We start from the raw sequence: 24,498 nt of genomic DNA on the forward strand, positions 1-24,498 counted from the left end.
CTTCCACAACACAAACACCTTTAAAACAGTTTTGCAGGCATTCAAAAAAGGTTTTAGGAAGCAATACACCACGCAGAGCAACACACAGCTGTAGCGCCTGTGTGTGCTCTTTGATGCCGCCGCTAAATTGCGCAGATAGGAAAGCCGGACATGGTTACCATAGAAACGGACAACAATAGGTGTCCGTTTCATTGCCAGCATAGGGAAAGGGGGTCCTTGGCGGCCGGGAAGCGTAACTACACGCAGCCGCTCTGAATAACGTTGCACCCTGCACGGAGGAGGCTGCGACCATCACTTTACGTCGGCTGCTGTGCTCAGTAACTGCTCTATAGAGCGGTTACAAGGTGGGAAAACCGAACTGAAATGGCCAGAGGGGTACAATATAACTGACAACTCGCACACCACTACAAGCTGCCTCCCTATTGCAGAATGGTATGAACTACATTGGCGTCGGAAAGGTACAACTGCTGACGTGACTACATGTATCTAAATGTTTATTGCCTGCAAACAAATACTTTCAAATAAAAATGAATAATGTGCAAAATCAGTCCTCCATCAACTAATATGTATGCTAAAAGGTTTAAAAAAGATGATTTTAGCAATAGTGCCCCTTTGATGCAAATGTACAATGATATGCATTAGAAAAATAGAAGGTTGAACTAAGGATTTAGGTACAGTTGTTAAAGCAGTACTAAACTATGAATTTGGAAGTGAATAAGAGACAGGACGACCCCTACCATGACTGTTCACCTTTTTTTATGTCCAACATACCAATAGTTGAATTCTGTATTAACTATCCTGGCGGTATGGACGAGCTCAGCTCGTCCATTACCGCCGGAGGCTGCCGCTCAGGCCCTGCTGGGCCGATTTTCTTCAAATAAAAAGCAGCACACGCAGCCGGCACTTTGCCAGCCGCGCGTGCTGCCTGATCGCCGCCGCAGCGCGGTGATCCGCCGCGTGCAGCGGCGAAAGAGGGTCTCCCCAGCTGCCGGAGCCCAGCGCAGCCGGAACAAATAGTTCCAGCCAGCGCTAAGGGCTGGATCGGAGGCGGCTGACGTCAGGACGTCACTCCGCTCGTCGCCATGGCGACGAGGCAAGCAAAACAAGGAAGGCTGCTCATTGCAGCCTTCCTTGCTAATTCTGATCGCCGGAGGCGATCGGAATTACGCTTCAGGAGCGCCCTCTAGTGGGCTTTCATGCAGCCAACTTTCAGTTGGCTGCATGTAATAGTTTTTTTTCTATTTAAAAAAAACCCTCCCGCAGCCGCCCTGGCGATCTTAATAGAACGCCAGGGTGGTTAAACAAAAGGGAAGCACTGTGGCAGCACTGGAAGGCCTCATATTGTGGCTGTCACTCCACTACTTTTCTCTTCATACCTACTTTGTGTGATAGACTGGATCAGGGCCACAGGCAGAAGGACAGTACCTCTTAAGCCACATCTACTGGGCTAACCTAAGAGACACCACCCTCCCACATATGACACAATCTCTTAGCAGACTTTGCAAGGGCAGAAATATGCCATTGCAGGTTTTCAGCAGGGGGAATGGATAGCCAGCCAGACCTGTATTTTGTTACACAGGTCTGTCTGGCTTTTTGTGCAACACGACTGAATGCACAAAGTGTGAAAGGGCCCTTAAAGGGGAACTTCAGCCTAAACAAACATACTGTCATTGAGTTACATTAGTTTTGTTAAAGGACACCCGAAGCGAAAATAAACTAATGAAATAAATGATTGTATCTATCTTCCTTCTCCTAAAAATGACTTTTTAAGATATTCCACAGTTTTATTTTATGTTTAAATCTACTTTTTAAGTTTTAACAGTTGCATTGTTTTTTCTCAATGACACATTCATTGAAGTATGCCAGAGCTAAAATCTATGAACTATTGATCCTTTTTATCTCTTTCCTGCTCTCAGAAGCCATTTTCTGCTAGGAAAGGGTTTTATAGTTTGAATTTCTTATCAGTGAGAGTCACATTGTAGTCACTTCCTGTCTGAGTCGGGACTGAGTCAGCCACCTACATACCTGATATTTAACTCTTTCAGGCAGAGAAAAAAAAGGAACACAGCATAGTTATTAGTGTGCTTGGCACTGTACATACCCATGTCTATCTCATCATGTCACACGTCACTTCAGGTATCCTTAAATTAAAATAGGTGTAAGGATCCCTCCTGTATCGTGTCCTGTCAGTTACAGAGGAACTGCAACCGAGCAGTTTTGATTTCTCTGCTTGTATTCGGTTGCTTAGTTTTGGTTGCATTCGCAACTAAGTCTCATTTCCATCTGCAATCACTGTGCAGCTCAGAGTAGCTCAGGATGTTGTCATGAATCCACATATGGCTTGCTGCAGTTGAACTGCAGCCATTGCTGCAGTTGAACTGCAGCCAGACAGCTCTGAATTCCCTACATGCATGTTGTTGTATAATATGGCATGCATTTGTAATGAGAGTATATTCCATCCACAGTCAGCCTTTAGTCTTCAATCAGACTATCACAGGATTGAGTGATTACCATTCAGCTGTGTGGGCATTTGCATGTCTGCTCTCATTGGCTGATGTATATAGAAAAGCCTGCTCCTCCTCTCACACCTTGCCCGTCATAACATTCAGCTTTGCCTTAGCTGGCTGCTGGGTTCCTTGTGTGAAGTTTGAATTGTATTGCATCACCTTGCCTTGCTTGTTTGGATGTTCACTGCACCCAAGGGGGTACAGTGAAGTCTTTCCTATCCTGATAGCTTGAACACTGCCTTCACCACAGTGGTGACTGGTAGTATTCCTGCTAGTTCTGATCCTGTGATCATAACTATAGCTGCGGTTGCTATTAGTTCCCTCCTGTTTATCTTGTCTGTGCCTGTGTGGATGTTTGCTATCGGTGGGGCAGTGATTAGATTGGCAAACAACTTCTGTCTGTCTGTTCCTACAGGTGCGTACACATGCACTACAGCCGCCAATGACGGGTCCGTCAGACCCACCCGCTGGGCGGACTTTCAGGCGACAGTAGCGTGTGTGTACGTGCTGTCGGCAGACTGATAAGGCTGTTTCTGAATGATCCGCCGACAGCGTGTACACACGCGCTACTGTCGCCTGAAAGTCCGCCCAGCGGGAGGGTCTGATGGACCCGCCGTTGACGGCCATAGTGCGTGTGTACGCACCTTACTGGTTCTGTTCCTGTGGACGTAACTATAGCTGCGGTTGCTATTAGTTACGCTCCTTCCTGTTGTCTTGTCCGTGCCTGTGTGTATGCTTGTTATTGCTGGGGCAGCGATTAGTTTGGCAAGCATTCCTTCTGTCTGTCTGTTCCTGCTGGTTCTGTTCCTGTGGACATAACTATAACTGCGGTTGCTTTTAGTTACTCACCTTCCTGTTTGTCTTGTCCTTGCCTGTGCGGATGCTTGCTATCGCTGGGACAGCGATTAGAGTGGCAAGCATTATTTCTGTCTGTTGTCTGTCCTTGTTTACTCAGTGTGGTGGACATCAGATGCTCAGTGCTGTGGTCGCACTAAGCAACCATTGTGTCTTGATTATTGTGGCAGTTATCAGAAGCTCTGAGCAATCTTGCTCCCTTGTTCAGCTCTTGGTGTGATCTGTGTAATCTCCTCCACAAGGACATTCTGCACTATTACCTGATATCACCCAGCCGCATAGTCTTGTTTTGTAGTCTCTGGTTGCTTCCCGTCGGCGGCTATGGGGACTCGGATGCGTGCTGTGGAAAACTGTAGCATGCATTAATTTCCCCCGCGTCACATCGTGCCAGATCCTGTAGGTAAATTTGCGTCAATGGAAAACTACACCCTTGACGTGAATTGGTTGCAGTTTCCTTGCGTTGCGATGTGGAGCGGTTTCCGCATAGCAATGTGTCTAGTAGAAAAGGTCCCTAAATGGTTGCAGCAGTGTCCTCTAGTGTGTGTGTGTGTAGGCCGTAGCAGTTTAAACCGCAATTTATTGTGGAATTAGCAGTGATTTATGGCTAAATGCGTTAAAAACTACCATTTTGTTGTTTTTGGTGTTTTTTTGGTAATTGCCAGTCCGATAATGTTTTTGTATCAATTCTATTTTTACTACACAATATAAGCTATGGAATAGGACAAAAAAGATTGAAATGGGCCACCAGTTTGTTTTCAGTTACATTCAATCTGTTTTGGTCCCATACTGTACATTACAATATGTGGTGGATGAAATGAAGTGAATGATTAGTTTGTGTGTAAAGCTCCATACACACGCTGTTGTTTTCCGATGGTTCTATCGAACGGTGTTCCGACTCTGACTCCTCAGTTTATGAAACCACGACTCCGACTCGGGGTACCCAAAATGACTCTGATTCCTTAGCCTAATACATAACAGGGCTGTGGATTTTATACAAAAATCATCCGACTCTGACTCCGACTCCTCAGTTTATGAAATCAACGACTCCAACTCTAACTACAGGTGTCCAAAATTGCCTCGACTCCAACTCCGACTCCACAGCCCTGTTGGCATAATTTAAATTCAGCAGTAGCATGGTGATGGTCTGCCAATCTGTTTAACCAAAGTGCCAAAATGAGCTCCCAGAATTGCAAAATTTAAGTACTTAGAATGGATCTATTGATTAGCATTTGGTACGAACTACTAAAAATGCCCGCTAATGACTCAATTTGACCAAATCTATGTAGTGGAATGGTATTCTGAGCATGGATATTTAAGGTAGTCCCTCATATTACATTGAAGTGGTGAGATAGTACTTATTAGGACTCTTTCACTCAGTCCATTGCGGAGTGTCAAATTACATGAAAATTACCGCACTAACGTAGTGCAACTTTAGGAAAATGTACAGCACACACCATGCATTGCGACAAAATGCCATATGGTGACCCAGTGCACAGCAGGTTGTGTTAAGAGTAATGCATGTGTTTACAGTAGCAGGAAGGCATACTTTCGTTGTGCTGTATGGCCACACCACAGCACTGTTATCTCAGCAACTGACTTGGTATGAATGGGCCCTTAGTAGCGATTATTGGCTGAACTAATCTGCTAGGATGGATCAGTCTACATGGACAATAAGCTGTGTCTTTAACTGTTGTTGGGACACTTTCTTTTAAAAGCGAATGTTGGTTGACCCGTCTGTTTCTGACGACCACAGTCTATAATTTCTATGGAGTTTTGGGACCTTGTATTGCATATGTGGTACAATACAATTGCCTAATGATTGCAGAACCTCATAAGAATCCAGCAAAACATTTTATTCAAAGGAAAAAATCATTGGCAGCCTCCTCCTTATTTCAGCACCTGTTTTGAGCTGATTATGTGTATATATGTGTATATATACATATATATTGCATTGGGATGTTCTACGGTTTTTCCATGATTGCATTTTGCAAATCTCATTTCATTTATCGAAGATCGCAATGCAATCTAATGGAAACTGCTGCATGCAGTGCACTAACATTAAGCAAGAATCGCAATCGCTCATAGGTTTACATGTGCTACAGCTCTTGTTGGCGGATCCACAAATTGCTCTGTTGTGAACAATACCTAAAAGCACTCTTGATGTGAAACAGCCCTCGTGCTGCAGGTTTGCCATGGTGGTGTCTACAGTGATTGCTGTTACACGGAGGAGTGACATCGGATACAGTGATGTATAGCGATATACAGTCAAGGATTTGTCTGAACAGTGAAATCTCCACCCACCTATCACAAACTATCTTCCTATTGCCTGCTGACTTTGCCAAGGGATTTTTCTTTTTACCAACGAGTTAGAACTTGTTGGCTTTTTATGCATCTCTGTGTTCCTGTTAGACAAATTACCTCGCAGTGACACTGACAAATTAAGAAGCGAAATACACACAGCTGATTTCTAAACTTCACACATTTTTGACCTTGTCTAGAGACCTATAAAACTTAACCTTTATTTTATTTTAATAAAATCATTGCCATTTATTATATATATTGTGTTTTCATTATTTTTACACAAAAACCTAGTTGGGAGTATAAAATTTTTGTATCTTAGAGGTTTGAAAAATCGTATTTTCCTCTCAACTCCCAAAACTAGGCACTAATGCATATACCTGCTGAGTTACTTTAAAAGTAAAAACCCTCCACCTTAGGGCTTGTTTCCACTGTAGCGGTGCGGAATCGCCTGGATTCCACCGCTGAAGAAATCGCATGCGGCTGCGTTTCCCCATGCGGATTTCCCCGCGATTTCGCATGCGATTTCGCATGGCAAGGAGCCATGCGAATTTAACCATGTCACTGCCTGTGTTAAGTTCCATTGGCTTTCATGCGAAATCGCATGCGAAATCGCGGGGAAATCCGCATGACAAAGCCGCATGCGATTTCCCTATTAAATACATTAGCGGCGATTCGCATGCATTCCACTCGCAGGCGAATTCGTTGACTCTTTTGTGCGTTTTTTTACCGCTGAAAAAAACGCACCTCAACAACGCTACAGTGGAAACAGGCCCATCCACTTGCATTACATGTGCGAATCCGCATGTGTTGGACACATGCGGATTCGCGATAGTGGAAACGAGCCCTGAAACCAACATGTTTCGGCTCCTTAAAATAGAGCCGTCGTCAGGGCTAACAATAAAGAAGTGCCTAGGGTGCAAAGTGCATCATAAAGATCAACCCAGCTACCTATAGATACATAGTAAGGAAAACAACAAAAAAGAGCTGTGCTCTCAAGCAATGTCAGCAATCAAAAGCTGACATTGCTTGAGAGCACAGCTCTTTTTTGTTGTTTTCCTTACTATCTATAGGTAGCTGGGTTGATCTTTATGATGCACTTTGCACCCTAGGCACTTCTTTATTGTTAGCCCTGAGGACGGCTCTATTTTAAGGAGCCGAAACATGTTGGTTTAAGGTGGAGGGTTTTTACTTTTAACCACTTCAGCACCACAGGGTTTTTTGCTTAAAAACCAGAGCAATTTTCACATTTCAGCGCTCCTCCCATTCATTCACCAATAACTTTATTGCTACTCATCAGATGTAAATGATCTATATCTTGTTTTTTTTGCCACAAATTATGCTTTGTGAGGGTGATATTTGCTTTTAGTAATTATGTTATTATCTGTGCATTTTAAAGGGAAAAATGAGAAAAAAAAAAGAAAAAATACACTATTTCTCCATTTCCATCCACTATAGTTTTCAAATAAACAATGTTACCATAGGTAAAACACACACATTGTATTTGCTAATTTGTCCTGGTTATCTCAACATTTAAATAATGTTCCTAGTACAATGTATGGCGAAAATATATTAGTTTCTGGTTTGTGTTTTTTGTTTTCTCATTGTACTCTATCAGTAATTAAAAGCCCTTTTCTTCATGATTAACAGTAATACACTCTCATGGCATACATATTTTAAAAGCTAAGTCCCTAGGGTAACTATGTATTCTCTTTTCAATGCTGTCACTTTTGTTGTTTTTACAAGTATTTATTTGGGGGTATAGAGTACATGAAAATAACAGTTTTATTGCTTTTCATTCAGTTTTCCGGTAAAAAAAAATCACATGACTTATCCCTCAGTTGTCAAACACCACAAAATCTATTCTCTCACTTGTCACGGTTAAAATGATACCCTATATACATAATCAGATAGCTTATTGGGCATACAGCACACTGTTTACCACAAGTACGCCTATCTACTCCCCTGAGCCCCAGGTAAAGTTCTGTGGGGAGTAGATAAGCGTAGCAAGGGTTTCAAAGTGGTTAAAGTAACTCAGCAGGTATATGCATTAGTGCCTAGTTTTGGGAGTTGAGAGGAAAATACGATTTTTCAAACCTCTAAGATACAAAAATTTTATACTCCCAACTAGGTTTTTGTGTAAAAATTATGAAAACACAATATATATAATAAATGGCAATGATTTTATTAAAATAAAATAAAGGTTAAGTTTTATAGGTCTCTAGACAAGGTCAAAAATGTGGAAAATTAAGAAGCGAGACAAGACTTCCCGTCAGAAGCACAGCAAAAAAAATGGAGTATTGTTGTTAACTTTCCCTTGTTTCCAATAATGGGTTCGGGCCTCCCCTGCTGTGTTCCAATTACAGAGATTTTGGCTTGCTTTTTGAACTCCATGACCCATAAGCTCAAGGGAATTTGTCTTCAGCCAGATAGCAACACTGACAGACGCTCTAACCACTCGGAAGAACAGGTAAATCCAAACATTGTGGTACTCTGGTTTTCCCGGCCTCAGCCTCTATACCTTGCACATTAAGACCTGGGGGTAACTGTAGTCAGGTGACATATTCAGTGTCCTGTTCACGCGGGGGCTTGTCTATAGGTGAAGACCGTGGGCCAAGTTCAGAGCTACGGCACTAGATTGGGGTATAGAGGCTGAAGGAAAACGAGAGATCTGCCAGGCATGACAATAGGTAATATAATCTCTTTCCCACCCTGTTATAAAAGAACAGGCAAATGTTTGTGATTCATGGGGGCTGCCATCTTTGTCATGGGGCAGCCATCTTTTTGGTTGAAAGGAAGTGACAGGGAGCATGAGACACAGTTCCAACAGTCCTGTGTCCTGATCCCCCCTCCCAGCTGCGCACGCTAGGCTTCAAATCTCAAATTTAAAAAAAAAAAAAAATGCGGCAAAACAGCAGAAGGAGAACAACAATATGAGAAATCTCATCATGCTTTGCACAGCAACAGGGGAAAAATGACCAGGAGTTTTCTTCTGTGCAGCTAAAAATAAGGCTTGGATAAGAAAAACAAAGTCCTGATGCTGTGAAACTGTTAAAGTAACACGAAGCCTTTTCAGTGCTGCTGAGTAGATTTTTAGTCTGGAGGTTCACTTTAAAGTTGTATGCAGCAACTGCCAGTGAGCCCAGCTGATTGTCCAAACTACACTGACCTAGGGAGGGAATTAAATTGAGCCAATCAAAGCCCCTAGCTCCATATTAATGATCTGCTAGTTTATGGCATTAATGGGCTCCATTTCTTAGATTCTTGGGATTGCAGAAATGTGCGTGTAACAATAATTTTTGTTCACCACTTATACTGGCTTCACACTTCAATGGGATCTGGTTGTAATGGTTCTTTTTCTGCTGTGGTAGTTTGTTGCTCAACTATGCTCAACTATACGTGGTCATACATTAGGAGGTTCTTGTCACCTTACAACTAAAGTGTGTGTTTCTCCTTTGCCTTCTGAAATGGGTATATGCACTCTCAGTCTCTTGTGCCTGCATTCGGGAAAGAAATTGTATGCTTGAGTTGTATTTCACATACTGATCTATGTTACATTAATTCATGTGATTTCCTTTTTTCAACTTGGTAGTGCTTAATGAAAAAAGGTGTGTCTGTAAAGTCAGTTGCTACTGATGTGACATTTCTGAGTTGATTGTGACCTTTTAAAACATCCATGCGACATGAGTAATTGCTATATTTCACCAAGTGCAGAATGATAAAGCTGGTGATTTCCACCTTACGATTCTGACACAGCTTACATGTGCCAATTTGTACCTGAATAACATTTTTCTCTTTTGTGCTGTAAGCATACCTCTTTTAATCACAAAGAATGCATTCATAAGATCCATGTGTAACAACAAACAAACAACAACAACACAGATTTTTACTTGCACTTCTGAATGTAAGACTTAATTCGTGTGAAAAAGCAGCATCATGTACAGTCAATTGAGTTCACACATTGTTGCAAGCCATCAGTTAACCCTTGTGCAGTCAATTTATTTAGAGGCTTGCAGGTGCTCCAGGTCCAATTTATTTTAGTGCATTTTTGATTTTGTATTTGTTACATTTCCCTGTTTTTAATTAGTACTGCTGTAATGTGTATTTATGGCCACTTGCAGCGTCAGACAATAAGAGGGGGCTTCTGTTTTAAGTTTATATATTTTTTGCTAGTAGAAAGAGATCAAAGCATTTGAAGGATTTCCAGGATAAGTTTTACCTTCCTTTCTGCATTTGAGGATACCTTGCAAGAGTGGGGAAGGTAATTGAAGGGTGAAACTCAAATTCCCCCTCCCCCCAAATTGCACACAAAGCACCACCTCATTTTCCCTCAAAAAGGAGGTGTTCTAACTGAATGGCAGGCTTCTAGTGGACATTTTGCTTGGCCATAAAATCAAATGTAAAACAGGACTTTGTCTTCTTAAAACAAAAGGAATTATTAAAGCGGAATATAACCCTGCATTTCAACTTTGCTCTAAAACATTATTTACAGTATATTATATGCAACCAGCATTTTTTTTTTTTACTAGACCAGTATTGGAAGGGTTACACAGGGCTTTAAAGTTCCTGGAGATTTCTGCAGACGCATCCGAAACTGACATAGATACATTTTGTTTACATAAATGTATCTAAGTGTGGCATGTGACTCATCTCTTTGACTGAGAAGGAGCTGGAGAACAGCCAAAGAGTGTGTAACATTTCTCAATAGATACATTTAACTAAATAGAATGTAACAATCTGAACTTCTGCATATCTCTCCACAGAACTTAAAACCTCTGTGTTTAACCCTTCCAATGCTGGTCTAGTAAAAAAAAAAATGCTTTTTGCATATAATATGCTGTAAATAATGTTTTAGAGCAAAGTTGAAATGCAGGGTTATATTCCGCTTTAAGGTTGGGGTGAGCATATGAAGTGTCCCACAGTGCATTACTGCTGATTATGAAAATCATCCCTTTGTTGTCCCTGAAAGCTAAACTAGCCAGTTGGCCACCCCTGGATGGGTGTGCAACCAAATATCCAATGTGAATTGTTAGAAAGAGGGAGGTGGTAGGGTTATATTGTTTTCTATAAACTACATGTTTAAAAATAACACTCACAAAAAAATCTACAACAACTTTTTTCATAACGAAAAAAAATACACCTGTTTTATATATGTTTTATTTGTACGCCTAATGTCCTGTGACATTCATCCATGTTAACAATGTTGTCTAGTGCTTTACATCCATGTTAGTCACGCAGGCTTCATTTGTGCTCTTCTGACTAGAGAACAACACCATTTACTACAGTTTATTTCCAACAATCCTCCCTGTTAGTCTAGACCAGGGGTCGGCAACCCGCGACTCCTGAGCCACATGTGGCTCTTTTTCACCTTTGCCGCGGCTCCGGTAGTGTGTGTCAGTGGCTGCGGCGCGCGTGTGACGTGTGCTGCCGCTGGCCGGTGTAATGTCAGCTATTGCAGCCCCGCACGTTGTGCAGCCCTGCATGTGCAGTAGGAGCACAGGGCTTCGGGCGGCCATTTTCCCGTAGCCCTGCAGTGTAATGCAGGCAGGACGTGACGTCGGGAAGGAAGAGGATCGTGGGAGTTGCGCGCCACAAGGAGGTCGGGAACGGAGGTCGGGACAGGAGGAGATCGTGACAGGAGGTCTTCTGACTAGGTGAGTAAATGGGTTTTTCTTTTCATATCTGCTAAGGGATTGTGCATATTGGGGTCAGATCTGCTGAAGGGTTGTGCATATTGGGGTCATATCTGCTAACGATTTGTGCATATTGGAGTCATATCTGCTAACGATTTGTGCATATTGGGGTCATATCTGCTAACGATTTGTGCATATTGGGGTCATATCTGCTAACGATTTGTGCATATTGGGGTCATATCTGCTAACGATTTGTGCATATTGGGGTCAGATCTGCTAACGATTTGTGCATATTGGGGTCATATCTGCTAACGATTTGTGCATATTGGAGTCATATCTGCTAACGATTTGTGCATATTGGGGTCATATCTGCTAACGATTTGTGCATATTGGGGTCATATCTGCTAACAATTTGTGCATATTGGGGTCAAATCTGCTAACAATTTGTGCATATTGGGGTCATATCTGCTAACAATTTGTGCATATTGGGGTCATATCTGCTAACAATTTGTGCATATTGGGGTCATATCTGCTAACGATTGTGCATATTGGGGTCATATCTGCTAACGATTTGTGCATATTGGGGTCATATCTGCTAACGATTTGTGCATATTGGGGTCATATCTGCTAACAATTTGTGCATATTGGGGTCATATCTGCTAACGATTTGTGCATATTGGGGTCATATCTTATCCTGTATATAGCATTAAGGTAAGAAACAATATATGCAGTGTTAGATTTGTTTTATAATGGTTTTGCGGCTCCCAGTTTTTTTCTCTTTTCGGAAACGGGTCCAAGTGGCTCTTTATGTCTTAAAGGTTGCAGACCCCTGGTCTAGACCAATGGATATCTTGGGCAACAGATTCAGATAAGACTTTATGTTAAAATCAAGTTAGAATGTATAACTGTATAACTCTTTAACCCATTCGCGTTCCGTCGTTTTCACGTGAGAAATGTTCACCTCCCATTCATTGGCCTATTACTTTATCACTAGTTATCACAATGCACTGATCTATGTCTTGTTTTTTCCGCCACCAATTAGGCTTTCTTTGGGGGGTACATTTTGCTAAGAGCCACTTTACTGTAAATGCATTTTAACAGGAAGAATAAGAAAAAAATGGAAAAATTCATTATTTCTCAGTTTTCAGCCATTATAGTTTTAAAATAATACATGCCTCCATAATTAAAACTCACGTATTGTATTTGCCCATATGTCCCGGTTATTACACCGTTAAAATTATGTCCCTATCACAATGTATGGCGACAATATTTTATTTGGAAATAAAGGTGCATTTTTTCCTATTTGCATCTATCACTATTAACAAGTTTAAAATAAAAAAAATATAGAAATATTTCATCATTACATTGATATTTAAAAAGTTTAGACCCTTGGGTAAATATTTACATGTTTTTGTTTTTTTATTGTAATGGTTTTTTTCTTTTTATAGTAAACATTTTATTTGGGTAGTTTTGGGAGGGTGGGAGGTAAACAATAGATTTATAATGTAAATGTGTGTTAATTGTTTTTTTTTTTTTTTCAGGTGTAGTATTACTTTTTGGCCACAAGATGGCGGCCATGAGTTTGTTTACATGACGTCACTCTAAGCGTAGCACACGCTTAGAGTGACGCATCGGGGAGGGAACAGCCAGAAAAAGCACAGCTTCCGAGAGAAGCTGTCGCTTTTTCAGCGGAGGAGAAGAATCAGTGATCGGCCACCATAGCCCGATACATTGATTCCGTGGCTACCGAATCCGTGGCCGGGAGTGCGCGTGCACGCGCGCGATCGGACGCGGTAGCGCGCATGGTTCCTGGACGTAGAAACTACGTCCAGGAACCAAAATAGGTTAAAGGAGAACTGTAGTGAGAGGTACCTATGGAGGCTGCCATATTTATTTCCTTTTAAGCAATACCAGTTGCCTGGCAGCCCTGCTGATCTATTTGGCCGAAGTAGTGGCTGAATCACACCAGAAACAAGCATGCAGCTAATCTTGTCATATCTGTCAAAATTGTCAGAAAAACTTGATATGCTGCATGCTTGTTCAGGGTCTATGGCTGAAAGTAGTAGAGGCAGAGGATCAGTAGGATAGCCAGGTAACTGGTATTGGTTAAATGGAAGTAAATATGGCAGCCTCCATACACCTCTCTCTACAGTTCTCCTTTAATGTAATCACCTGTGTGAGGTGTTCTTTTAGTCATCCCTTTATTAAAAGGGCTACCAGTTAGTATCAAAAGGTTCTTTGTTTTAGTCATATGTCCATTTTGGTGAACACAGACACACCATCCTTTAACACTGGGACACAGGCACTCCCCCCCCCCCCCTTTCCTTTTTGCAAGCATTGCAAGGTATTTCCCAATGATGAAACCTGGGCAGATGGTTAAAGGGTGGTAGATAACATGCTTACTGGCTCTTCCCTCCTAACTACCTAACTTGCATAGTGTTTGTTTTTAAATTATATTAATTTAATGATGTAGGACATGAATTTGTACCCAAAAAGTGATTTATTTTTTTTAAAAAAGCACCATCAGCTATGTTCTAGCAATCACTGCATCTGTTGCCTGAAACACAAAGCACTGTAGTCATGGCCAGGGTTCATTTTGTGAATCCCCAAAATGATGTTGCAGGAGTGCCAGTGCAGGGAAGGTCGTAGGTCTGATATGTTAGTAAATGCAGGGTCAGGATTTATTCCAACTGAGTCCTTTTAAAATTCCTATGGTAAATCAGCCTCAATGTGTATTCTGAATTTTGTAAAAAAGTTTAACTATGTGGATCATATCTATGGATGCATGCATCACAATTTAATTATCATCATTGGCCACCACATCTTTTTCAGATAATTGTTGCTACGTCTGTGGGTATAATTTGTTAGTGTTGTCACATCTTCGCTTGTGGCTAAATAAGCCGATAGCAGCACAGCATTTCTTGCTGCATTTGTCACAGATATAATGTGAATCGGTCAGTACGACCAAAGGGCTGCAAAGTCTTTTCTGCTTTAGATTTTCGAACCAGGCTTTGTCGTGTCTTTTAGTGCTGGTACTTAGGTCTTGACGCCATAAGGATCTAATTTCGGCTAGTTTTTACCAGCCTCCGGTATTAATGCCAAAGCAATCCATATTACGCTTACAAGAGTCTTTTTGTTTCGAAGCATAGGTCGTCCCACTGGTCTTTTTGCATGTGCAATTTGACCCAACAGAACCTGTCGAGGTTATCTTTCTGGGTCCATTCCATATACATAACCCAGCCAGCGGAGTCTTCTCTGTTTGAGGTTTACCATGATACTGGTGCAGTGTGTCTTTGAGAGAACAGCCTCATTGCTCATTTTGTCCTTCCATGTGACTCCCAAAATAGATCTTAGACAGCGCATGTGGAAAACATTTAGCTGATGTACTTGTTTGACGTATGTTGTCCACGTCTCCGATGCATACAAAAGAGTGCTGAGGACGCAAGTCTGGTGCACAAGGACTTTGGTGTCAATGGTAAGTTTTTCATTTCTCAAAACGCAAGCATAAAGCAACCCAAAGGCTTTATCAATGCGAGAGTCTATTTCTTTGCTATTGGATAATGCAGATGTTGTTGTGGAGCCAAGTTAACAAAAATGATCGACAACTTCAATAGTAGTACCGTACAGCATGATATTGGGCTGCTGGTCTGTTCCTTGAACCATAAAAACGGTCTTTTCTGGCGTTGACACTCATAGAAAATAGTTGACAGGCATGACCAAATCTTGTAATAAGTTCATGCAGCTTTTCTTCTGAATTTGCGACAAGTGCAGCATCATCTGCATATAAGAGTTCTCTGGCGATTTATATCCTGACGTGTGGTTTTTTGACTTTAGGAGACTGATGTTGAAGAGCTTTCCGTCTTTCCTGAAGTGCAGGTGGACTCCAACATCACAATTTTTGAAGGCTACTAGTAGCAGTGGCGAGAAAAATATTCCAAAGAGCATGGGCGCTAGCACGCAACCTTGCCTGACACCGCGATTTACATTGAAGGGTTTGGATGTTTCGCCATCAAATATCACAGAACCGAGCATGTTATTGTGGAAAGCAGTGGCTGGATGGTGTAATGGTTAAGGGCTCTGCCTCTGACACAGGAGACCAGGGTTTGAATCTGCTCTGCCTGTTCCGTAAGCCAGCACCTATTCAGTTGGAGACCTTGGGCCAGTCTCCCTAACACTGCTACTGCCTATAGAGCGTGTCCTAGTGGCTGCAGCTCATGCGCTTTGAGTCCGCCAGGAGAAAAGCGCAATATACGTGTTCTGTGTTTGTTTGTTTGTTTGAAAGCTTTTGTCAAAGACAGCAAAATAGGTGGGCACCCAGTTTTATCCATCACATCATAAAGCCCTTTGCGACTTACTGTGCCGAAGGCTTTGTGAAGGTGTACAAGGGCCATGTAGAGTGGTACGTGGTGTTCTCTGCCTTTTTCTTGGAGTTGACGGAGCGTAAATATATCATCTGTGGATCGTTCGGGACGGGATCCACATTGGCTTTCAGGGTAGACGCGCATTGCTAGGGTTTCTAGCCTTTTCAAGACTACCTTGCTAAAAGCTTTGCCAGCAATGCTCAATAAAGATATTCCTCTATAGTTGTTGCAGTCTCCTCTGTCACCTTTGCCTTTATATAATGTGACTATGTCTGCATCTTTCATATCTTGTGGTATTGTGCCTTTAACCCAACAACGCTGGATAAAGACACACAGGGGACATGAAACACATCCAAGACGTAGAAGCTCAGCAGGCAAGTTATCACAACCCGTGCTTTTACCCAGTTTTAGCCCTTTCAGCACAGAACAGAATTCTTCATATGAAGGCAAATCATTAAGATCAGATGCAACTGGAAAACTTGGTAAGTTGATCAGTGCTTTGGGTTTATGCTGACTTCTTCAGAGTATAGGTGAGTATAATGCTGTGCCCATCTTTCCAACTGTTTGCCTTTGTCCATGATGGGATCCCCATTTACATCTTTGATGGCTGCCCATTTCCTAATAGACAGTCCAGTTGCACATTTGATACCCTGGTACACTCCCCGAAAGTCACCGACATTTTGACAGTGTTGAATGGAAGTACAGAGGTTTACCCAAAATTAGTTGGCAAAGTGACGAGAGAAGCGTTGGAGATTTGCTTTTGCAGTCTTGTAGGCACATTGTTTAGCCTTATCTGCAGAGTTTTCAGAAGATTTATACGGGCAGTTCTTTTGTGCTTGATAAAAGGACGCAACTCCTGTTCATATTCAGTAAACCAATCTCTCAACTTTTCGTGCTTTTCCGTATGTTTGAGTGGCCCCCGGCAAAATCGCTCCTTTTATTCGGGACCACATTTCTTCGACACTCATTTCCTTCTACAGCATTTCAGGAGCCATTTTATGTTCTAGATCTGTCGCAAATTGTGTGTAGAGGTTGTTGTCTACCATAGCTAAGGTGTATAATGTAAGTTTGCGAAAAGCTTTCTTTAGTACAAGGCAGGTCTTAGCCAGAACTAGAGAGTGGTCAGTGTCGCAGTCTGCGCTATGTCAATGTCACAGTCTGCGCTATGGTATGTTCGGGCATTGAGGATGTCTCGTAAGTCGCACCTTTTTGTTATGATGAAGTCGAGCTGATGCCAATGGCCAGATCGTCGATGACGCCACAACACTTTTTGTATAGGTCTGTGCCGAAAGTAGGTGTTTCTTACACAGAGAGAGTATGAAGCACATTCTAAAAGAGGCCGTCCATTTTCATTTTTATTTCCAATCCCATGCAGTCTCATGCATTCTGGCCAATTTGCGACATTGCTTCCAATTTGTGAGGATCCGCTCGGCTGCCTGCGCAGGCAGCCAGTTTTTTTACCACTGTTCAGGTCTGCATTCTGCAGGTCCCTGGAAGAGAGATCTTTTGTCAGTTTGGCAGCTTGCTGCTGAGGAATTTGCATACGTTTGTCATGCAGATTGCCTAGCCACATCCTTTGTAGGCTTGCTCTATATATACCAATAAAATGTTGAGAAACCCTGATATATACCATGTGATATCACAGATCTGGGCTGGTCATAAGGGTTAGTCCTGTGAAACACTCGTGGAGTGTCAGTCTTGCTCATTGTTTGAAGATTAGCTTAGAGTAATTCCTGGGACTACACTAGCCAGATTCCCTAGTGCAGTTAGGATTGCATATCTGTTTTGTTTGTCTGTTGTGATTGTCCTGTCCCAGCGGTGGTCGACAGGAAGTCGTTCTGATCTTTGTTCTTGGAGTATAGCTGGAGCAGCGGTTGCTACCAGCTATCTCATCTGATCTGTCTTGCCAGGATCGCACTCGCCTTGCGCTAGTGCTGTGGATCCGTCTGTTTTGTCTTCCTGGATCGCACTAGCCTCTTGCACTAGTGCTGTGGATCCTATCTCTCACTTATTCCTGTTTTCGTGTATCTGTTTTGTCTGCTACGAACGCTTGCTGGAGGCTCGGTGAGGTAACCGTTAAGCAAGCGCTCGCGTCCTCTGTTTCATGTTTGTCTGTCGGTGGTTAGTTAGGCGTGCTTGTCTCTGTTGTGCTTATCACGCGGAGACCGCGCATAAACGCGTGCACTGTTGCGAATGAGTGCGGTGTTCGCGTTTAGTTAGCGTTTATTTTCCTTATCTTCTCATTGTATGGTTTGCTGTGCCTTTGCTACTCTCGTGCTCTGCCTTGCTGTAGCCTTGTGTCACCTCTGGCAATCGCCTCTCTCGCGATTGCGTTCCTACTTCATGTCTGCTGTTGTGTATGCACCGTCGCGGGTTGGCGACTATATTTGGTGCACACACATACAATCTGTCCCTTTGCTCAATCTCATTCGCAATCGCTTCTCAGGTGATTGTGTTCTCACTCAGTGTCTTCTGTTGTGTGTCTGCCGTCGCAGGTTGGCGGCTAGATTGGTGGACATACATATATTCCTCATCTGTGCTTATTCGATCTTGTGTCGCTGTTAGCAACCGCCATCTCCGGCGATTGCCTTCTCACTTTGTCCTCCTGGTTGTGTGTTCATCGTTGCAGGGTGGCGACTAGTTTGGTGGACACACATACCCTCTGTCGCTTTGATCTCTCTTTCAGGGCTATCTTGCCCTGCGTTTCTTCCCATCGTGCAATTCCTGTCTGGTGTATGTGGCAGGGCAGAGGAGCTGTTCCTCTGCACTCCACAGCTCCACCTGCCGACAGGAATTTCCCTCTACAGGTGCATTGCACCTTTTGCTGGGTTCCCGCAAATTACACGCTTGTGGAGGATTTCCGCAGTGTCAGCGCACGTCTTGTGCGCTGATCACGGAGAGAATTCCGCAATCGTTACACAATTCTAGCATTGAAGTCACCAAGAAGTAAAATGGATGCATGCATCACGCTTTATGTCTGCAGATATTACATAAAATCTAGTGCTATGAAGGAAGAGGCTAACCCATGTGCCCTAATCACAATAGGTCTTACATGGTATTTACAGACAGGTCCTGGACTTGCGTGCTGTAAATACAACTTGTTAATATATTGAAACTAAGCAAGCAACATATTGGAACTAATCTAGAACAGAACAAATAAACTAGCTACCAGACCACTCTATTGACTAAGCCACTCAGGGCTGAGTGAGAAAAGTCCAGCATAAACCTAAGGAAGAACCTGTTCCACCATAACCAGCATCCTGTAGTGCACTGCGTATACAATATGGTCAACAACAGTAAACAAGTCATGGTTAGGCTGCACAACCAATCAAGTCACATTAGGCGAGACTAATAACCTTGTATCTTGGAAGAATATAAAGTAAAACTTGATCAATTATACCACTCACTTGGTATATTAAAATGACCTGATTTATTTCTGCTTTAGTCTTCTCTAAGTTAGCTCTATTTTGGCAATAATTATTCATTAGCTAAACAATTGGAGTGAAGGGACACTTGCCAATGCTGCTATGTGTATACGTCGTTCCCAAATTTCTGCAGTGATTTCCAGCTATTATCTGGTGGTGCGTTTTTTTTACACCCACTTTTTTTGTAAAAGATATTTGCAAGTACAAATAGAAAAAAAATGAAACTTAAAAGAAAAACAAAATTAGTACAGTATAGTACTTTTCACTGGTTAGAAGAAAAAACAGCCCCCTCCCAGCCAGTAGATGGAGTCAGTAAGTGTAGAGTTCTACCCCCTAACCATAATTTACCCACATGATTGTGAGGAGTGCTTTATCAAGGATTGGGGGGCAGTGTACCTCCTTGATGTGCATTAAGAAGAAGGCTGCAGTAATAACAGTTTATGAGTTTAGGGTGTTATCTTTGCACACCCACCTTTTTAGCCTAATGTATTTGTCGTAAAGATTATGAAAGTGAAAAAACCCACAGCCTACTAAGTTATGATAAAGTATTTTTTATTAATAAGGTGAGAAAGCGTATGATTTGACTGGATTGGGTGCCCTGGAGCTTTAGAAGTCTGTGAATACATAGTTACATCTGTAATTATGCCACTTTTATATTATCCCATCCTCTCTTTGTGCAGGTACCTAGGTATGGTGCGATGGTACATGCCCGGGAATGTGTAATCATACCGTAGTGTAGTGGCTGAGACATGTCATCTGTAGTTTCCACTACAGCTGGATTTCATTTGTGACCCATTTTCTGCTCATAATTAAAAGTAAATCTGATTGCTTGTCCACATCTCCTGCTTGTCTGTGTTCTATTATAAGTCTCTGATGTGCAATTAAGGCTGCTGTATGTCTCCTCATCTAAAGAGACTTTCTTTTAAGCTGTTTATCTAAACAAGACTCAAGTTTATTAATAAACATTAGCCTTCAGGCAGCTCATAGACAAGAAAATTGTTCCTGATGCATATTTTGTAGTGTCTTTGGTGCATTTATCCTCACATGCATAATGTAAAAAGGAGAATAATAAAATACTACACATCTGTCACTTAGATACTATCACCATGGAATGAGAAATAAGATTTATAATCTTGCGAGTATTGCTGGCTTTTTGCAAATGAGGCATACTGTAGGTATGAGATTTCAATTCTCCTAACATGCACATTTTCAATAACCCCAGTGATGAAAGCCCCACTAGCAAATGAAAACCAATAGCTGCTGTTTAGTTAACATCAGGGACCAGAGCCCTGGAGTCCATTCACTGAAAGGAACCAATTTTACAACAATAAAAGGCTAGCACTAGCCTGTGCTTGTTGGGGATCCTGACTGAATATACCTGAAAAAAGGGACAAAAGATCCAGTCCCCCAATACAGGAAGAAAAAACCTGCACCAGGCACACAATCAATGCCTCCAAGAAAAATGTTATAACAATTAAAACCGTAATTCTAGTAGGACAGTTATTAATTGTTAAATCTTTCTTGGGGTATGCATTTTAATAAAATTAAAGGATCATGTCACAAAACATGTATATGTGTGCATTTGATCCAAAATAAAATGCATTATGAATTTATTTTTTCTATGTTTTAATCACTTACAGTAGTAGGTAGTTAGAGACTATGAAGTCAAAGTTATGCATGCGTTTTATAAAAAGTTATACTGACTTTGGCAGTTGATTAAGTGTAACTCACACTCAGAGTCCCCCTGTGTGGCCACTTCCAGCGCTTAGCCCCACCCACTTGCAGCTGAGTGGTGTGGCGATTCTTTAGCACTCTGTATCTCTGGTACATACATACAAACTGGTGACATCGCTCATGGATGCATCTGATTGCAAGCCTACAGAGGCAATGCAGAGCCGCTCTGGAACTAAATACATGCCCTGAATGCAAAGCAGATGCAAATTGTGTACTAATTCTAATCTAAAGCTTTTTGAAGTGTTTTTGAAACAGTGAATGCAGCTGGCCACTAGTATACTTACATTTAATTCATACAGCAGGAGGAATGGCAGCGCTTTCAAAACTCATACCTGAATGATTTGTTTTGCATAGATGTGCAGAGCTCCAATAACTACTGGACTAAAGTACACACCAACACTCATTGCAGGCACAAAGGGGGGGGGGGGGGGGGCATAGCTTCAGTGAGAGGTTAACCTATACCTGAATGATTTATCTGCCATGATGCGCAAAGCTCCAATACCTACTGGACCTAGTAGACAGGTCCATCTCCTCATTGGGAAATCTCAAGGTTATCTTTAGTTTTAAAAGTGCTTACTGAATGGGAGTTTCTCAGTCCAACTGCAGACAAGGATTGATGTGGTCATTACAGGTAAATACTACTCAACAGGTGGTTTGCAAAGGGATGCAAGAGATTTTACCTTCTGCTTTGTGCAGTGAGCAAACAAAATCTCATGATTTAGCTCCAACTGTAAGGTCCTTTTTCTAAAGTTGTGAGAGCTCAAGACTGAAGTTTAAAAACAATATGTAGTGGCATTCACTTACAAAATGGCTGGCATAGTGATCATATGTGTAATATAAATATTTGTACTAAAATGAGTGTTAAGTGTGCTTAATGCAATGCTAATACTTCCATATGCCTGTGCTCATTATCTTTCAGTTCACAAGGGAACCTAAAGTTAGAGGGATATGGAGGCTGACCTATTTATTATTATTAGCAGTAGTAGTTTTATTTAATTTCTAACAATACCAGTTTCCTGGAAGTCCTGTTGGTCCTCTGCCACTAATATGTTTAGCCATAGACCCTGAGCATGCTTGTCTCAGGTGTGTGATTCAAGACACTACTGCAGGCAAAGACATCAGCATGATTTCAGGCAAATTGTATTGTTTAAAAGGAAATTAATATGGCAGCCTTCATATACATCTCTCTTCAGGTTCCCTTAAAGAAAATAATGTATAGTAAAATGTATAATTTTTTTTTGTATTAGCCCATAGACTACCAGCTATTTTTAATTTTTAAAAAGCCATTCGCCTGTGCCCACTATTTTGGTAAACTGAATGTTTTGACAAGCTCTCCGTATTCCATAGTTCACATTAATCAGTAGGGATTGTGTTTGAGGTCAAATCGTTGAGATTTAATACAGAATTATGGGAATTATGATGAAAATCTATGCAGCTGGTAAATAGGCTGATCCAGTCTTGGAAACATGGGATTGGTCCATTTCCAAGCTGTATAGATTTTCAGCAACATTTGCATAATTCTGCATCAACTTATTTGCATATCTGAAATGAGTGCTCTAACCCTCACAGTGGAGTGGCGTGGAGTGCAGTGCAATAAAGCAAATGAAGAAGCGACATTCATGAATCCAATAGGCAATCATACCTTTATTCCAAACAGAAAACGGAAAACCAAAAGCGGAAATTCAGTAGTTTTAGCAGAAATTCCGCTATGTCTGAAGATGGTGGGAGGCGGAAGTAGTTTTGGTGGAAAACGTCCGTAGATGCCCGCAGCACATAGATACGGCAATTCCGAAACGTCTAAAGATGCCGGCGGCAGTCTAAGGGTTAAGTAATTATTTACAGCAAAGTCCCCGGTATCTGACACCAGCGGGTATCATCTGATGCCAGATACATGTGCTTTCCGTTTCTTGAGCAACCTGACGAAATTGCACAACCCCCCCACCAAATACTTACTGAGTCTACAGCGATGTCTGGCAGTCTCACTGTACCTCCTCGCGGACTCTGAGTGGCTTTCCGGCTTCCCCAGTACACAGAAGCCGGAGTGTCAGCTTACCTGCATTGGGTCAGGTGACACGCTGGCTTCCATACACAGAAGCCAGAAGCCACTCGGAACCCACGAGGAGGTACAGGGAGACTGCCAGACATCGCTAGAAGCTCGGTAAGTATTTTAAAGCCTGCCAGCACCCACAGAAAGCCCCCCCACCCAAAAAAAGGCCCCCATTATTCCTTAGGCATGCCGGTTGGTTTTCGGTTGGTTGAGACTTCTGGTTGCCTGAATTCAGGATTACAGGGATTTTGCTGTATCTTGGATACTAGACTCTCTACAGCTGTGCAGTCCTTGGGGCAATTTTTCTCCTTTTTACGTATACACCCTTCCCCTTGCACGCTGTACTTGGCCTATATACCTATTGATGGTGTGTACATACATATTGGTTGCTCCTAAACACCTTATCTGATTAATAAGACCAGATTGATGCTACATCAGAAGGGGTATGTGACTACTTTATTATAACAGAAATGCCCTTAAATAGCCTGGGAACATGTCATAAGGAGTTTTTCATACTTTCCTGAATGTGGTTTTGTTTTTCTTACCTCCACAAAACTTGGTTAAATATATGATCCTATAACCGCTTACAACAGATTACAATATGTAGAATATGTATATGACAACAACAACAAAAAAAACATGACAAGTCTCTTTAAAAACAAAATACTATCATGTGAAGAAATATTGAACGGTTAAGCATTACATTGCATTCAATTATGGATGATATGCCGTATTATGATTACATTGTATTGTTTCACATGTTTATACTGTTTTGGCACCACATGAATTGAAACATGTTTGTCAGGCCGATAATTATAATCCTGTTTAACATAAGTGCAGAGAATTTCCTAGGGGCTGTAGAAGAAGAGTGTGTTTCTAGCCGTGAGTTCCATATACCCATAAAGCTGTCGTAAGCAGGTTCTATGTTAGACAAGACAAAACAAATAACATTTATATTGCACTTTTCTCGTGGTGGACTGAAAGAGCTTGAGCTGCAGCCAATAGGGCACACTCTGTAGACAGTAGCAGTGTTAAGGAGTTAAAACCAAGAATGCCTCACTGAATAGATGCTAGCTTCCTGAACAGGACGGGCCAGGATTGAACGCTGATCTCCTGTGGCAGAGTCCTTAACCATTACACTATCCAGGCACGCTTAGCTAGCAGTTACTTAATCTTTATCTGCTTAGTTTTTTGTTACAAGTCTATTCATTCAATGTGATACTTATTGAAATAAGGACACAGTTGTCCATAGTACAGCTATTCCTGTATGTAAGCTTATGTTATGGGTATCCCTTCCATCTTGTCTAATAAAAAGGCACTTAACACATTTGTGTTGATTTTCAGAATTTATTTTATAAGGTCGGCTACTTGTTTCATGACATGGCAATCCTACGATGTAAGTGCCCATTTGGCCATAGTTCCAGAAACAGGTTGACTTGCTTTTTGAATTTGGAGTGGTACCAAGTACCACCTAGTCTATACATTGTAAATGAATTGTCTCATGCCTAAACTTCTCAAAGCAATTTCCTGCTCCTAAAAATCTTATTCCAGAGTTCTAGGGGTATAGATTTCCCACAGTTCTCTTATCTTATTTTATATTAATTATTTATCTGTGCCAATGGAATGTTGGAATAAATG

The 24,498-nt window shown here is 41.8% G+C and overlaps 1 protein-coding gene across 2 annotated transcripts in view; it reads left to right on the top strand.

Annotated features, from left to right (window-relative positions):
• ASCC1 (activating signal cointegrator 1 complex subunit 1) overlaps positions 1-24,498 on the top strand; it is a 394,613-nt gene that overhangs the window by 242,029 nt on the left and 128,086 nt on the right. The window contains exon 10 of one of the 2 annotated variants that reach the window (XM_068257775.1): positions 19,760-19,899. The exons of the other annotated variant lie outside the window; for it this stretch is intronic. Within the exon in view, the coding sequence (XP_068113876.1) occupies positions 19,760-19,813 (54 nt within the window). The 3' untranslated portion in view covers positions 19,814-19,899. Of the gene's footprint in view, positions 1-19,759; positions 19,900-24,498 lie in introns of those variants that run through there. 2 annotated transcript variants of the gene reach the window in all.

The sequence above is a fragment of the Hyperolius riggenbachi genome, chromosome 10 (genome assembly GCF_040937935.1).
Source record: "Hyperolius riggenbachi isolate aHypRig1 chromosome 10, aHypRig1.pri, whole genome shotgun sequence".
In the NCBI taxonomy this organism is placed as follows: domain Eukaryota; kingdom Metazoa; phylum Chordata; class Amphibia; order Anura; family Hyperoliidae; genus Hyperolius; species Hyperolius riggenbachi.